General features: G+C 40.5%; 1 protein-coding gene across 1 annotated transcript in view; it reads right to left on the reverse strand.

The window, feature by feature from the left end:
- The window catches only part of NCOA2 (nuclear receptor coactivator 2), a gene marked incomplete at its 5' end in the record, with an annotated part of 73,736 nt that overhangs the window by 20,106 nt on the left and 36,327 nt on the right, over nucleotides 1-17,303 (reverse strand). The window contains 5 exon segments of the mRNA NM_001323218.1: nucleotides 1,110-1,239; nucleotides 1,830-2,045; nucleotides 4,046-4,255; nucleotides 7,568-7,778; nucleotides 15,759-17,031. Coding sequence (NP_001310147.1) covers nucleotides 1,110-1,239; nucleotides 1,830-2,045; nucleotides 4,046-4,255; nucleotides 7,568-7,778; nucleotides 15,759-17,031 — 2,040 coding nt within the window.

Here is a 17,303-nt window from a genome sequence, read left to right on the forward strand (position 1 = left end):
AATTTAAGCTGTAAGCTTTTTGGGGAAGAAATACGGGTCTTTTTAAGCAAGTGGAAACAGCTCCTCATAGTTATGACATTATTTTAAAGGCATCAAAAACAAACGGCTATTTGATATGAGAATTGAAATAAGCTGTGATCCAATGTTGGTTTTGATTACCTGAGGAGGAGCTAACCCCAGGGTGAGGCAGCCTTCCCTTCACTTCATCTTTCTTCACTTTTACAGGATTTAGATCAATTAAAAAGGAACAAACAGAAGAGATGATGACAAAGTCCTGCACTACTAAAATCACTGCTCAACAACAGGAAAAGACAGCCATGTTGTGTACAAAGGCTTCTGTATTTAAAGTGGCATTTTCCCACTTTTAGTTTTAAGTATTTTCCTTGTATGAGTCCTGTGCTGAAAGTAACAGCTCCTACTTAATATGTTTGCCCACAACTTCAGAGATGGATGTTGGTGGTATGACAGTAGAGACAGAACCTTCCCACTGGTATTCTGTTGCATGTTATTGCCATGTGGCAGATGGAAGCAGAGGGACAGTCTGACACAATGGCATCTGACATGGAAGTATGTATGGAGCAATGATGTGGAATTGAATTCCTTCACCATATGGAAAAAATGGCATCTACTGACATTCACTGATGCTTGCTGAATGTTTCTGGAGACCAACAGTGGAAGTGAGCACAGTGAGGCAGTGGACGGTGTTTCAACCATGGCAACAGCTACACTGGTCACTTTGGTCATCGGTGAAAGTAATTTTTGGAATGACCCATGTCCTTAGCAGTATTATGCACCACTAGCAAGAACATTGCTAAAACTAGATAGAATTATGTTCATATTCATATTTGAAAAGTGAAATTGACGCAACTACATGCAGCACTGGCAGCATTTGCTGTGATACAAAACTTATAATTTCTCCAGCCCATTAAGTGGCCAAGAAAGCATTTGCAAGTGTTACTGCACTAAGTGTATATTTCGTGAGCATAAGACACTACAGACTTATGTACTTAGATATACCTGTGGAGATACACAGGACACTGTTTCCATGAGGCATAAACAACTCTGGCCTGTTAAATCTCTGCATGCTTTGATGTGTTACTAAGACTTACCTGTTCTGACCACCAAAAGTTGCCTGGTCTATAGGCAAGATGCTGTCTGGCCATGGTGCAGTCTGATTTGGAGGAGCCTGCTGTTGGCTGTACTGAGGTCCTCCAATGTTCATCTCCAACTCAGATGGCCCTAGTCAAGGAAAAATAACCACACAGATTTTTCTACATTCATGATAATCTTTTCCATTAACTCATTGATACTGCAGTAAAAGCAGTGCAAGCATTAAGACTCTAGTAACATTACATCTTGAAGCATCATTACTTTTTGTTAAGTATCACTTTGAAAATTTGAGCAAATGATGTAATTACCGTGACAGGGTTTGCAACCATAAAACAGCAAACATGACATCACAAATGTAAGATACTAACAAGAAAAGTATTTTAAAAGGTAGTATACAAAGTCAGTATCATGAGAGCAGTGTACTTGCTCTGGAATCGGCCAAGTACAATGACAATGTTCACAGTATATCCACTTTAAAAATATGTTCAAAATTCACATCCGCTTTCTTAGGAAATCCATGCCATTAAGAAGCTAAAGAGAATCTGGAGTTGTTATTAGCAAGTGTTAAAACTTAACATTTTACACACCTTCCTTCCTGCTCCCACAGGAAGCTTTCACTGTGGAATGCAGTTCTCATCAAATCTAGAACTGCAGTGAGACATTTTGCTGCTTTCACCCTTGACAACCCAGCAAGGAAAGGCACAACTCCGCACACTTACCCATATTCATGACCTGAGATGGAAGCATCTGCCTCGGGCCAGGCTGGTTGCTAGGTCTCAAGGGGATGCTGGCTGTGGGATTGCGGATCAGGCCTGCCTGCACCGGCCTGTTCATGGCGTTGGCGGTGGGCGCGCATGTCACCCTCACAGCAGAAGCCTGGCTTCCCCACTCTCCAGATGTCATAGCAGGTCGCGGGGCACTACCACTGATCATTCCTGAACAAAAGTTGGGCAGAGTCAGGTGGGGAAACATGACTCAGGGCAGCTTTAGAATTGCAGCTGGTTGATGAGCTACATTTTTAGAGATGAAAATGTAGCAGTTTCACTCAAAGCACACTGTAACACAACTGCCTGTCCAGATGTGTGAGGCTACAGAAAGATGCCGATCACTGCTTAGTCAAGGCGGTGGAGATTATTATGCACCTTACATGAGGAAGATCCTTTTATCATTTCTGAAACACTGTTAAGAGTAAGTGTTCCCACATGTAGTCTGCAACAGGTGCTGAGGGTGTGTGGATAGCACTGACTTCCTTCCTCAGGAAATGAATCACGTTTGCTGATGTGTGTCTGCTTTACTTTTCAAGTGCTAAGTGAGAATGAAGATTTGAGTAATGACATGTTATCGCTACACACGCTTGCAAATTGTAAGGATTAAATTCAAATTTGCATTCTGCAAACATCTTTTGGCAAGTCCTTTAATTCACAGTATATAGCCTTCTTAGCTCCAAGGCTTACCCAAGATAATCTTGAACCAATATACAGTGCAGGGAAATTACTCACAGGAACTTTCCGATAGATGCTGAAGTTCATTACCGTTATTTTAGGGGAAGTCCTCCTACATCTACTGTAAACAACTGATACGGTTTATTTACACTTGGAATATACAGAACACTACACACTGGCAGTAGTAAAAAAAGCCAAGCCAACACAGCACAGGCACACAAGAAAGCAAAACAACAAAAATCACACTTAAAGCAATATGTTTGTACAATTTGTACATTGCAATTTTATGCAGTGTAGAGGGCAGATAAAATATGGATTTCAGACTGGAATATTTCTCCATCCAGCTGTATTTTGCAGCATCCTTAAATGAATGCTAAATGCCAACCTTATAATTGCAGCTTGTTTGTTCAATTATTTGGTGATGAATAACCAAGGAGAAGAACCCTCTGAAGAGGGTCACTGTTTCATCTGCTGAGCAAAATTTGCTTCAGTACTGCATCCTCAGGTTTGTTCTGCTTGTGTTCACATTCTATCAGCTGAAATATGTGGTGTGCTGAAGCAAATGGCAGGAACACAGATAATACTCTAACTTGTATACATAAGATGAATAACATCCTGAATTATGTACACAGAAGGTGAAAGTAATAGGACACTTGAAAGACTACAAGCTGACCCCTCATCTATTCAAATAATTTATATCAGAATCTGTCAGTATGTCTCTTTTAGTAGTGATGCAAATTTTGGCAATGAGTAGCCAGCTGAAATGAAATATGCATTTATTCAGTTCTCTTTGCAGTTGTTTCACACTTGCACAGTCTTGGCCTATGTATTAGTTGAAGTAAGTTAATCAGACTGACTTTTCCAGTGAGACAACTTTTAGTGTCTTTATACTATATTAAAGTAATGTGAAGAAATCAGTACTCAACAAACAGTAATACATTACAAGATCTCATGTTTCAGAAAATGATGAAAGCCTTAGCTACTCTTCAATTTAAAATGAGAACTAACATTAATAAGTAAAGGATAACTAAGGGCAATTGCAGGGCTTGTAGAGAGACATCTCAGAAGAGTAATAATAATGTCCACAGTTTTGTTTTGAAAGGACCAGTCATCAAAAGTGGAATTGTTCATTTATTTACTTCCTTGGAGCAGAAAGATTTGATTTTTACATAAGCTTCAGCTGAACCTGGAACATCAATGTGAACAGACTCTAACTGCCAATACAATATGTGCATGTAGAAGTTTTAAAGGAAGTGAAAAGCAGAGTGCAAAGAACATGCCTAAAAATATGTAGAAAGTTCAAAATAAGTTATGTCAATATGTAACACCACACTGAACACATTTTGTTTTTCTTTTTCCAGACTGTTTGGATACCTGCATTCTGCATTTGTTAATAAACTCAGCATTAAGCTACATGTAATCTGTCATGCATTAGGCTACATGTAATGAGTCTGTGAATCAAGTACATTAAAACAAATGGAAAGTGTTCTTACCTGTGCTACTGTTTCCCAAAGCTCCTTGACTTCCTATCATCCCTTCATTCCTGCCCATCAGTCCTGGCTGAGGTATCACTGAATATGGGCTACTTGTCCTTATGGGTGGGAAGGCTCCTGCACCTGTTGGGTTCTGCAGTGTGATGTCAAGTGGTAGATTCTGGTTTGGTAATAACCTGCCCAGTTGCCCTGCTCGTGGGTTATTAAAAGCTACACAGGAGGAGCAAACAAAAAGCAAAGTTACAAGAATGGAAACTTGTTTAAAAAAAAAAAAGAAAAAAAAAAATGAACCCAAACACACTCAGAGCTCTGGGCTGAGTTATTTAATGCTGCTTAATTTACCCCTTCCATCTGTCTGAGAGACATCCCTCCTTGACATTTTCATGTAAATTTCAAAATGGAACATTCTGATACTGAAAGAGATATGACTTACCTTTTTTATAACCTTAAGTGATACAATTTAACTTAGAGGGCCACTGAAGCAAAACATACCACAATATGATGTGCATACTACTGCCACAGCTAATTTTATACCTAGTAGGACTGTAATCACTGGCAGACGTCACCCTGAGGCAGACTGTTAGGAATTATCTGTCTTGAAATTTTTCCAGCATGAGCTGTGTCCTTGAAGAAATGACCAAAATTAAGGACAGATTGAGTCTATATCTGATCCTGTAGCTCCATCTCCACATCTCCTTCCTATTTTATTTTATTTTATTTTATTTTATTTTATTTTATTTTATTTTATTTTATTTTATTTTATTCTTGTCATTAATAAATACTTTCATGATTTGTCAACAATGAATAAACTGTCCAGATTTAGAGCCATATCACCACAATACTCTGGAAAACAGAACAGTGTTTGATGATTACTGTCATTTTTCTATAACTGTTGTCTTCTGCTGAGTTGTCCTGCACTTTTAAAATTACCCTCTGCAGGCTGTCTAACAAAAGTGAACTTCACAGTTCCTTGGTTGGCAAATATTTGGCCCAGCTGGTCAGGGTTCACATGCATGAAACTGTCTCCTGTGTGCATAAGTAGTTTTCAAACACAAGCCAAACATGAACCACGTGTCTGCGTGACTCCGTTCCCAATCACATAAAAAACCCACATAGACATTAACCATTTTTGTAAAAATATTATTTGCAGTAATTTCTGATAGACTTCCCTAAAAGACTTTCTGATTTAATAGCGTCCTGAGGGCAACTTCTACATTTTACAATTCACCACGTAAGGAAGAATTCAAAGAAGTTCTTCCTTATTTTAGATCAAAATAATGTTAGTTTTGAATCTGAGAACTTAGATGAGGTTTAACAATTTCCTTCATAAGTACAGAAACTTATCAGAAAGGTCTCTGACTTTTCTCTCTACTTTGTGAAGCCAGGTTATATGAATTCTCTGTGCATGTATAAATTTTCTGTTAGGTGAGTTTGTGTGGAAGGAATAAATTACATCACAGACACCTATTTCCTAACCATGAGGTCACACTTTTGCTTTCACTGTCTGTCCAGACAAGCAAATAAGTTAACCTAAGAGACAAAAACAACACCATAAAGGCTTGGATTGACCCAAAACTTATCACTGTTGATGATTTCAGAATAGTTTTCCCTATAAGTCTGAAAGATCACATAGATGAATAAGCTACTATATGCATAACCGCAAGCAATCCCTGATGCTACAAAAAGGAAAGCTGGAAATGCACCATATAAGAACAACACAGATGTGACAGTGCTCTGATCACACATTCTGCTTTGGTTTGGATGGGACTGAAAAAGCAACAAACTGTAAGAAAGAATCTGGCAAATCTAGTAGTGCTCAGCAGTTAAAAAAGATATACTTGTAACAGATCAAATTATTTAAAGTATTTTCATGTAGAAGTTAAAAAAAAAAAAGATGAAAGCAGTTTATTTTTTGGGGGAAAAAATAATTCGAAATTGTGTATGATTTGACATTCATTTTACATTGATTTTCTGTGAGCACATAAAAAGCCACTCACTACTCCTGTGCACCTGTTTTCTGCATGCTCTTCTACTGAAAATAAGGCAGAAAATCCTTGGGAGTATTAGGCACAAACACAAGACTGAGCTAGAAGGGGAAAAAATAGGTTTTCAGTTTACATAGTAAACAGGATGCTTCTTTTTCAAAACCACTGTTAACCTCCAAGATACCCCCATTGATAATCACACTTTTACTACACTTCCAATAGTTCTGAAAGCAGACTTAAAGTCAAAGATATGGAAATGATTGCAAAGTTCCCTTGTGGTATGTAGTACCTGGAAACAGGGTGAATAATACTGTATTTATAGGCCAGAAAGGAAAACAATTTCAAGCAATATACTATAATATATTGTGCATGTATAGATATATAAACTATATGTATACGTAACAGGTTGGATGGGACTTTGAGCCCAACCAGACTGGTCCTGAACACTTATAAGCTGAAGCAAAGGCTTAACTTTGGGAAGCTGAAAGGAGCCAGGTGAGACCATGCTTCAGAAAGAATATATTGAAGATTTTAGATGCATGGAGGTTTTTCCTGGCAGATCCTACTGCTGTCAGTACTCCGGTAATTGCATTCAGTTTCAATAAATTGCACTGTAAAGATCTGTACTGGCTTTAACATTAATAACTACTCGAACATTTCTAAGAACTGAATTTCATAGAATCATAGAATGGCTTAGGTAGGAAGGGACCTTAAAGAGCTCCAACCCCCTGCTGTGGGCAGGGTTGGCACCCAATAGATCAAGCTGTCCAGGCCCCATCCAACTTGGCCTTGAAAGCTTCCTCATCAAATTATTTTATATATTAAAAAATATAGTTAGAATGGCTACATTTAATTAAGAATATGATCTAAGCTCCATTTATTAAAAAAATCCCTCCAGTATACATTTAAGCTGAACAGATGCTGCTGTCCTAGACAACAGGGGAAAAAAATGATGCACCAACTCTGTGTATTTTCTTCAGCATTCATAGCTGACAAAACCACTTCTTTGCTTGCTCGCTTTCCACTATTTTATGGTGGCATACCAACATTTCAATCATGATTAATTGATAAAGTTAAGGACAACAGTCAGCTGGAAATTACTCAATTAGGAGCCACAATTCCATCTCAAATTTAGGCATTCCTCTTAATCAAACATTCTGTCATGCTTCAAAAAGCCTCACTTGTCCTGTTTATGGAATGAACTGTTGAGAAAGAGAAACTGACATCAGCACAAAACACGTGCACTCTTGAGCCCTGCAGCAGCATCACCGTAACTGTAGCACTTTCCAACAGACATGTTTATTTGGAGAGCACAGCTTAAATCTCCTTAAGAAAGGATTTAAGTGTGCTGTGTGAATGAGATGCAACCTCCTACTGTGTTTCAGAATGAGATGACCGCAGATGGCGCTATGCCATCGCACAACACAAGGGAAGGCTGAGGAGCTCCCTCGTTCCTCCCCTTCTGCAGGCCCACAGGCAGGGCAGCCCTACTTTGGAATCCACACGCTTTCCCTGCCCATGCATAACCGGGACTCACTGCTCTGTGAAATCCTCATTGCTGGTTTCTGGGTGGCCACAGCCGTGCCGGGGCTGCTGTCACTGGTGAGCTGCATGAGGTCATTGATGATGGCTTGCTTGTCGACCGAGGCTGCCGGCGCGCCTGGGCGGCTCTCTGGGAAAAGCTGCGGTAGCTGGCTGTTCTGTAGGTCATCCAGGATCTCCTCCAAGTTATCCAACTCGCTGCCTGGCTGCAAGCAGAGAAAACACAACACACGTTGCTACTCGCCTGCTCCCAGTGCCCTGCTCGTGCCACAGGGCAGGGCCTTCGTATGTTTCCTCCAAGCAGCCCAAAGGAAGCTCGCCAAGTTGTCAAAAAGGGACTGTGCAAGGCTGCCTGGGGCTCACCCATCTTGCTTTGGGGAGCGTGGCATTGCAGGCAGTACGGGCACTCCCTTCAGGACCCTGGCAGTGGGATGTACACAGCCATACAACACGTACCTCATGCCAAAGGGAACCAGGAGGCTTCTTGCCATGATCTGTACAGGCAGCACGTGTAATTTGGCAGGGAGAGAGATCCCACAGTGATGATGATGGGGATTTATGTAGGTATAACAAATACTGCTTTCAGCACAGCTGTATTTCCAGTCTCTTTATGACTTGATTAAAAGCATATGATGGAAAAGTTGCTCCATGGCTAAAACAATTCCCTATGCGTATTTTCTTTGTTACATTAAAAATCGTAACAGTGAGTAACTTTATAGAACTTAACTGGCAAGAAATAGACATCTCAGTGAAGCTCTATAAATTAACAACTGTCAACTAGTTACTAGATTAGGAATTTATTTTACTCACAGCTTTCCAGATCTGTGAAAATAACTTCTCTACGGCAAGAAAGAAATCTAATTACATTCACTTCAATAGAAATCTAACATGAAATGAAGATGGCAAAAAACATAGAGTTCATCCTACACTAACATAAATACTGACCCGCGTGTATTTCTTAAATGTCACTTTTCACCTGGATTGCTTTTGCTGAACTCTCTCTCTATAAACACTCAGAATTAAAAGCTGCTCACTGATAGTTGGATTGCAATTCTAACTTTTCCAATCCTACTTTAAATTGGAAAGGCTTTTAAAGCTCTGTTGGGTAATAGCTACAAACAGGCAGTACAGTTTCAGCTACCTTCAAGTTACACAGGTAACATTTTATGATTGCATTTATAATAAAAATCACCCCTAAATCAGTATATTCTGTAGGAAGCTACAAGCACAGAAGAGGGGCACAGCTGGAGCAGACTAGATGGAAAGGAAACAAAGCAACAGCACCACAAATACATACACACACACTAAGATATCATTCTTCTTGTTTTTGTCCACCCACCACCTCACGAGCTTGTTTGCTTATTCACAGAGAGCTTGTGCTGCAGAGGTCAGCAAGTAGAAAAGAAGTACCTGAGCTGAAATACCTTCAACTATCTACCAAGCTGCTTGGTCTAGCTAAGAACTAGTGTGCTAATGCTGAACTAAACTCCTGCCGCCACAGCTAACCCGCACCTGGACAGCTGAGCTCTTTTACTCAAAGGTAGCTAGAGTGCCTCTAAGTTATATCTCTCAATACCTTTTTTGGATCATTTACTGCAGATAAACATGGTGTTACACTTTCCTCCTTCCACATAACCTTGTAGTCCTACAGATCAGACTATATAGTGCAAAGAGGGATGGGTTTACTTAGTTAAAATACAGCATGTGCATGATCTGGTGTTAGTGGCAAAGTGGTATAAAATCACAGAATCTGAAACTGGGGTTGGAAGAAATGTGAAGCCTCAAGGCAGACAATCAGTATATGCCATAGCCTACAGAAGTTGATATAACCTCTTGTTAAAGAAAGGCAGTGACAAAATCCACAGCTTCCCTGGGGGATTTCTTTCAGCACTCTGCCATCCTTACTGTTCAAGTATTTTTCTTCTTCTCAGTGTCAACACAAAACTTCCCCCACTGGAATTTAGGCCCTTCCTTCCTGATGTATTTTGAATCCGGAGAACAAATTGCGTTCTTCTGCCTTCTTCTAATTTTTTTCTACATTTGAAAGCTGCTTTGTGCCTTTTAGGGTTTTAGGATAAACTCATGCAAACTCAAACATTCACATTTTCTGCAATATATAACCTATTTTTGAGACTTCTTATCACTCTTGATGTCCCCATGATCTGCCTTCAGCTCACCCACATTCCTGTTGCAGTGCGGTGTCCAGAGCAGCACTTTGGTTGCTCTCCATCTCTTTTTTTTTGTGTGTTTCTGTGCCATTATTCTTGCCTAATTGTAATAAATAGCATTTATTCATCCTCAGTATTCTAAGGTTTTGCCAACATTATTTTCTGCTTTCAAATAAAATTGTATTCTGTCCTCCAAAGTATTTCCAGACATTCAAGCATCACATGCAGCCTTACTAAGTGTCTTCCATTCCAGCACCAGGTCGTTTATGTTAATTGAAATATGGAATAGCTGCTGCTCAAATTCTTGCACTACCTCTACTTTGAGGGCGAATCCTTAAATAATTACTTTGTGTGTAAGGATTTCCAAGCAGCTTCCTATCCACTCGCAGTAGTTTCATCTCGACTGTGCATCTCTGCTTACGAGAACGCCTCGTGTAACAGTGCCAAAAAGCCTTACTAAAATCAAGATGCATGGCATACACTGCTTCACTTCAGCCAAAAAGCCTGTTGCCCTGTTACTGAAGGAAAATAGATGGGTCTGACATTGCCTGCTCTTGACAAATCCCCATGCTGCCTCACTACCTCCCAGGCTCGTACAGGCAGTTTGGTTGACACAGCATAGCAACAGAAAAGGTCGAGCCAAGAGGAATTGAATGTCATTAGAAGAAACCTAAATCATTATGAGGACAGGTGATAAGCAGATTCAGAAAGGCACTCCAAGCAAGAGACAGTCAAGAAATGTTTACAGAAGCAGCATTTTGAGCACTAGGAAAGCTGATGGAAGAAGACTTCAAGAGCCGGTAGAGGAGGCTGATGTAGAGTATCATGAATTATAAAAGGATGATTCAATACTCCTTGGGGGGAATTAAGACATATGGCCCTTATTAAGCATATTTTAGACAACAGTGAAGGAAATTTTTACATGTTGCAGAGTTTTTTCCTTTGAATTTGTGATGGACATTTTTCTTTTGTTTTTTTTTTTTTAAACATTCTGGCTACTGCACTTTGTTTAAATATCAGACATTAAAAAATCCCACAAAACACCAACCTAACAAACTGAGTAGAACATACGATACAAATGTGTCAGAAAACTGCACTCCCCACAATGCCTTTAATTCCATTCAGGAAGTGGCTACATACAACAGATCTGTCTTAACAACGAAACCCTTCTTTTCCTTCCTTCTTTCTTTCTTTTTGGCTTTAACATGATCAATATCAAATATTTTACCTTCAATTTTTGATGAGATGAGGGTTCTCAACAGTTGCAAAAATACCGATAGTGTTAGCTATGATCTTAGCCCAAGTTTTTCCAGACCCACCCTCAAATGGCACCATATGCGTAGAAAGTAGTGTTAAAATATTTACTTGGTAAGTTTCATGGGATCTTTCTTTTATTTATACTTGATATTTATTTTGTTAATGGTCTAGATTGAACTTTATGTAAATAGAAGGCACACCCTAAACTCCCCATAAAGCAATTATTTGTCATGAATTAAAAACAGAAAAAAAAAAAATAAATCTCCTGATAAAGTGCAAATCATCACAAGAAAGCTCTTGTGCATATATTTTTAATACCTCTAAACAACACAAATCCATCTCCATGGAACTGAGACACTTGGTCCTAGAATATGGTAGTTTGTGCTTAGAAATTCTTTTCCCATTTGAAAAAGCACCCGTTTTCAAAGTACTTACCACTATCACACAAAGCAAGTCCAAGTATCAATGGAATTCTTTCAGCACAACTAAAACAGTAATGCCTAAACATGCAGTTTGGTTTAGAAATACTGCCATGTTAAAGCCTAGTTTTCACTGAGGGAATCTTTCCACAGATTAAGACTGGATAATGCCCTGAACTCCACACTCTCTGGAGAGCTCTTTTTTACCATGGGCAATGTCCACAGCTCACCAGCACCGAGTCCACATTCCAAACTCTCTTACAATCATATATGACAAAGGTATCTGGGATTTTTTGCTTACCACAGGATAGCTTTAGGTGTGGACATAACATGACGATTATAGAAGGAAGGTGTAGTTACAGCTTAGCTCACTACCTACCTCCTTGGCACAGGCAAACACTTGATCGTGAAAAGCAAAAAGAAAACAACAAATCTCTGCTTCAATCTAGCCACTAATAAAAGGAATAAAAAGAGGAAAATGTAAGCCAGAATTGGAATCAATATTGTATCTTCCTCTCTGCTGACTTCCATAAACATACCGCTGGCTAGACATTCTTTTTTATTATAAGGATCATCTACTACAAACTTCTGGAAATAGACTTCTGGAACTCTAACTAAAAGCTATTCAGAAATTCCCAGTCCAAGGTTCTGATAGAATTTTGATAAGAAACCAACATCTATCATTAATCTAATAGATTCCGGACTATAAGGAAACTTCTTTTTTTTTGGAAGATCAGGGATGTGTGTGGAGGAGATAGTTTAGTGTCAGACCATTACATGTTTATGTATTACATACATAAAGCAAGGAGATAGCAGACAAGACGTGAGAGGGATATCAGAGAGGTATGTGAATTCTGAGAGACAAAGGTAGTACATGCTTATGAAGATTTCTGGAACAGCACTGGTGGGGACAGTAGCATTACAAAGTACCTGTCAGACAAACAGACTGTAAACTGTCTGCTGGCTAAACAAAAGGCAAATACTTCTAGAGATAACAATTTCACTCTATACTGTGCCAAGTGTTTTCTCAGAGGATAAGCCACGTCACGTTCCTACATCTTGGCATCTTTATCTGTAACATGAACATCATAATCCACACCCAGTTGTATGAGAGTTTTGCAGTGCAAAATAGCAAAACAAAATGTTTCTATTGCAGTGCAATACATGACATTATTTAGCGCATGATGTTTCTGTGATGCTTCCCTACATTCTCATTTGCCTCCAAGCTGTCTTTGTCAGAGCTGATGAAGAACAGCAGCGTCATATAAAGCAGGTTTCTCAAGTGCCTCCTAAGTCAGTGATGGAGCAGATGAAAGAGATCCAGTTATTGCCTCCACTAAGGGGCAAGGAGAGCCCGGGCATTACATTGTGTTTTGTTTCACTTTGTTTGGAGGGAAGTAGCTAGAAAAAGTTGATTCTTCATCATGGGCTGCTCCAGAGCAGCAGCAGTGCATGCTCTGTTTTCCTGAGAGAAAGCAGAAGCAGAGGAGCACAGGACAGGAGAATGAGGGGTGAAGTCCCACCACAGCAGCCCTATGGGAGTGCTCTGGGCTGCCTCACTGCAGAGGGACAACCTATGGAACAAATCTGTAGCTGCAAGACTTATAATCCCACTGCTTTCCCTGTGCACAAGTGCTTGCATACTCAACAGCAGCAGTCCTGCAGGTCTCTCTCTCATCCTCTCTCCCACAGCGGCCTGAACTAGAACAGCAATCAGCCTAACAAAGCTCGATAACCCTCATCACACCAAGGAAGGGAAAAAGGTGCAGAGGTCCTGGAAATACACTCTGCCATTTGAGAAAGGTTTCCTGTCAGTTGCTGGTCTCCACAGAAGTGTATGTTTAAACACGCTACCTAGAAGACTGCTATTTTTAGGTTGCTGGCGCACTTCAAAGCATTTCCTGCTCAGAAAGTCACACCAAAAGCAAAAGGAGAAAATGTAATGGCTCTTCTGCCCCCGTGCACCCCTTGCAGAGGCCATCCCAGTGCTGCTCCATGATAGTTTCCAGAAAAAACTGCACACTCAAGTGACTAATTGCTTAAAAATACAACATTCCTTGGGGATGAGAAGTTTTAAATAAACCTGCAAAATAGGTAACACAAGCGCACGGCTAATTTTTATGTACGGGAGGAAGAAGGGGGGGTTGGGGTAGGGGCAGGGAAAAGGACGCAGGAGAATGGAAGAATTTAGCACAAGAATCTGTGTTCCAGTCTTGTACTAAATAGTTCCAGCTTTGATCTAAATTTAGGCAATGAGCACTTCCTGTGGGAGACCGTCTTCCAAAGCTGAAGAGTTTTTGATGCTAAATATTTTCAGTGATTTTATAATTGGAGTAAAGTGGTTATTTGTATAAAGGCCTGGCCTCCAGCTAGATAAATGCTTACATTATTTTATATTCCCCACCATTTCCTCTCCTATCCATGCTGGTTTTCTCTTGTTTATTCAGCTCCAGGTTGCACTGCATTTTAAGTAGGGTTTAAAACTATTTAAAACCAGGATGAACAACAAAAGCCCCTCTGTCATGACCCAGTAGCTGCACATGGCTGCTGTGGGTTTGGCTTCTCCTTGCCTCAACACCAAGTAGGCCCCAGCACTTCAGCCCTCATCACAGCTCCTGCAGGGCCCAGCTCCTGGCCCTTCCTGTACCTCTATCTCCTCTGCTCCTGGGGGTGAACCTCCACCTTCAAACTTTAAAGACAAGGCAATACATCTACAGTCTGCACTCCAGCCCCAACAAACCCACCCCCAAACTCAGAAACACAAAGCCTAAAAACAAAAAATGAACAGACTACTCATGTTATTGAGTTCGCCATGTTGGGAGCTCAATTTTCAAATGCTTGTGGTGGGCAATACTTGAAGAAACTGAGGCCTCTTTCTTTCAGGTTAGTCTTACAGTTGCATGTTTGCATTTAGGGTGAGACTCAACCTGCCTATCTTTAATCACAAAGACAAGGCAGCTGAATTTAAACTAGCTGTCCAGGCTACCATTAGTCAGCAGAAACACTGCTAGATAGCAGCTTACTTTCACTATTTTAAACACACATCACGAAAGCTTCATACTATCCTCCCCACTGCTCTCTTCTAAGTAATTTTTCTATTTTTTTTCCCATAAACCCTAACAGAAGCTTATAGCACTAGCTTAAACTAGATTGCTATCTTTCCTTCAGATAGCAACCTGCCCTTTGTGAGTAGGTTCACAGCTAAGCTATTTTTCGTCTTCTTCAGAGAGATGGTGAAAGAGAAAACTTTAATTCTTTACAACTTTTCATTTTTGGGAAGCAAATCATCTGAAGGTCGTGATTTTGATCTACTCAGTTCCTTACACAGATGTAAGTTTTCTGGCGACCATTAAATCCTAAATTCTTGTACAATATCTAACACTGAGGATTGAAGGATCTATGCTTTCAATCCAGTATTATCTGAGATAATACCATTGACTTCAATGTGTAGGATCAGAGCTAAGAAATACAGTTATTTAGATATCTTTGCAATAGCTTACTCTAGCCAGTTTAGTGGTGAATTTCTCAATTATCCAAGTTTTCCTAGCTTAGCAAAGTATAAATTTTCAAAGAGAATCTGAGCCCTCTCTCTGCAGGCAGTAACAAAATATTAGCTGTATTCAGAACGACTGATATCCAGGCCTGAGGATTAATCCCCGTAGAAATTAGTGTAATTTGACTCAGTTTCCCTCTAAAGCACATGATGGATATTAAAACCACAACTGACGTAATGGCAAACAGCTATCAAATCCAACTGAAACAGAAGAATTAAAGCAACCTTAGGAAATGCTTGGATTTAGGAAGAGAATTTCTTCACAAAGGCTACAAATTGACATTTTTTAGCATAGGCCCTAACAAGAGTAGTACAGCAACAAAAAATCTTGCACAGAACCCTGAAAAATTTGGGATGCAAAATGAAATGCACTGAGCAGCTAACCACCTGCAGGACTTGGGGTTGTAAATAAAACTTTAAGTATAAAACACACAGCATCACTGCCAAAAAATAACTGGCATTGAACCAAAGGAAGCTTATTTGCCTTGATTTTAGTTTGCAGACCAAGCAGAGCACAAACACCTGTGATACCAAGGTGGCATCACTCTTTTTAAACAGCTCCTGTCCTTACGTATAAACCTGCCTTGAACAGAAGTGCAGCTTGTTATGCTGGGCTAGATCACAGGCCCATCTAGCCATGCAACAGCCTGTGGGAAAAGCTGTCACTTAGTAAGAATCAACCAACAACTGTCAGCATTTTCCGGCAGAGGAAGTTAGGAAAAAAAAATTAAGAGGAGGCAACACAGATTTGGAACATCTGATTTACACATAATGCAAAGATTTCCTTACCTGTTCATTAGGCTCAAAGCTTATCTCTTCTTTTTCCGTCCTCATAGGTATTAACTTTGTGCTACCGGAAGGGTCTGTCTTACTGTCCAACCGCTCCAGTTTTGGGGGTATGTCTGGTAAACCAATATCTTTAGTATCATCTTTATCTAGCAAGTAGCGAAGTAGTGCATTATTATTCTTCTTAGGACTCACTGGCTCCTGTTTAACAGTCACCTCTGAACCAGGAGCTGTGCTACTGGACTCCTGGTTCAGTTCTTTTCCTGTGGCCTCTGCTGTGAGCTTGGCCAAATCTACAGGAGAACTACTGTCCTGTAATAGTCTGTGCAAAATTTTATGCTTCTCCTTGAGTGAGGTTCCATGTGCTGAACCAGACCCAGGCAACCCTCCCGTGGAGTCCTTGCTGATATCTCCCATAGTACTGGACAAAGGCGAAGGCTCCATCTGATCTGATTTGGTGGTCAGCAACTGTAAGAGCTTTGTCTGGCTTTTTCCGTCATGCAGCTTATTCTGTCCATCAGGTCTCTCGCCACTCACTACCGGTGGCACGCTGCTCTCACTGTTATCTTTCTGTTCTCCTGAATGGCAGCTGCTCTCTGTTTGTCCAGTTGTACCTTCTGATTGCTCCCCATAGAGTCCAAAGCAGTCTTTAGAGTCCAGGCTTCCCATCTTGCTTAACTGGGGAGGGTTCATATTCACAGGGGAATTTTGTAAATTTCCCACTTTTAGGTCAGGTGAAGCCAACGACGATCCTAGAGAAACTCCATGGCCCTCACTGAGGGCCTGAAGGGCATTCAGGGAACTGTTGGTGTAGTTATGGCTATTTCCTGTGCTGCTGCAAACTCCCACGGGTGAATGCAAGCTTCCTGCAGGGGAGAACTGACTAGGTGGGATTCGAGGACTGCCTGCCACTCCAGGGCTCACACGATGCCTTGGGGAAAGCATAGAGTTTGGCTGCCCTGGGTTCATGCCGGGGCTGCTTTGAGAGGGGCTATTCATTTTTAGTGCATAGTTACTACCCTGAGGAGTGGATGCTTGGATGCTTGATACATGGTTCATTCCCCCTGAACCACCACCAAATCTGCCTGCTGGCATGCCCATTTGTTCCTTTGGGCCATTTATGGCAAAATTCATATTGCTACTGATGGTCATATCCTGACCTGGGTTCCCACTGCACATGGCCTGATGGGCAGGGCTGCTGGAGCTGATTGGGTTCAGTATCTTTCCCATTCCTTGTCCAGTCAAATCCTGATTCATTCCACAGACATTCTGCTCTCTATGTGGCGAGGGGAAGAAAAAAAAACCCATTAGATAAAATAACAGTGGCCAGCTTGCAATTATGTTCCAGAAAAAGAAACAAACCCCAAAACTCCCTTTAAAATAAAGCAGCAAACCTACAACTGAAAACAAATTGACATTTTATCAAATGTGATGAGCAGCTACCAACACGGCTGCACATTGACAGTACGGTTTTTCTGCTGCTTGTTAACAAATCAGCGAAATAGAGGAAAAACAAAATTAGACCTCATTTAAATGACAGTCATTAGA

This window comes from Coturnix japonica, chromosome 2 (genome assembly GCF_001577835.2).
Source record: "Coturnix japonica isolate 7356 chromosome 2, Coturnix japonica 2.1, whole genome shotgun sequence".
NCBI classification, from domain to species: Eukaryota; Metazoa; Chordata; class Aves; order Galliformes; family Phasianidae; genus Coturnix; species Coturnix japonica.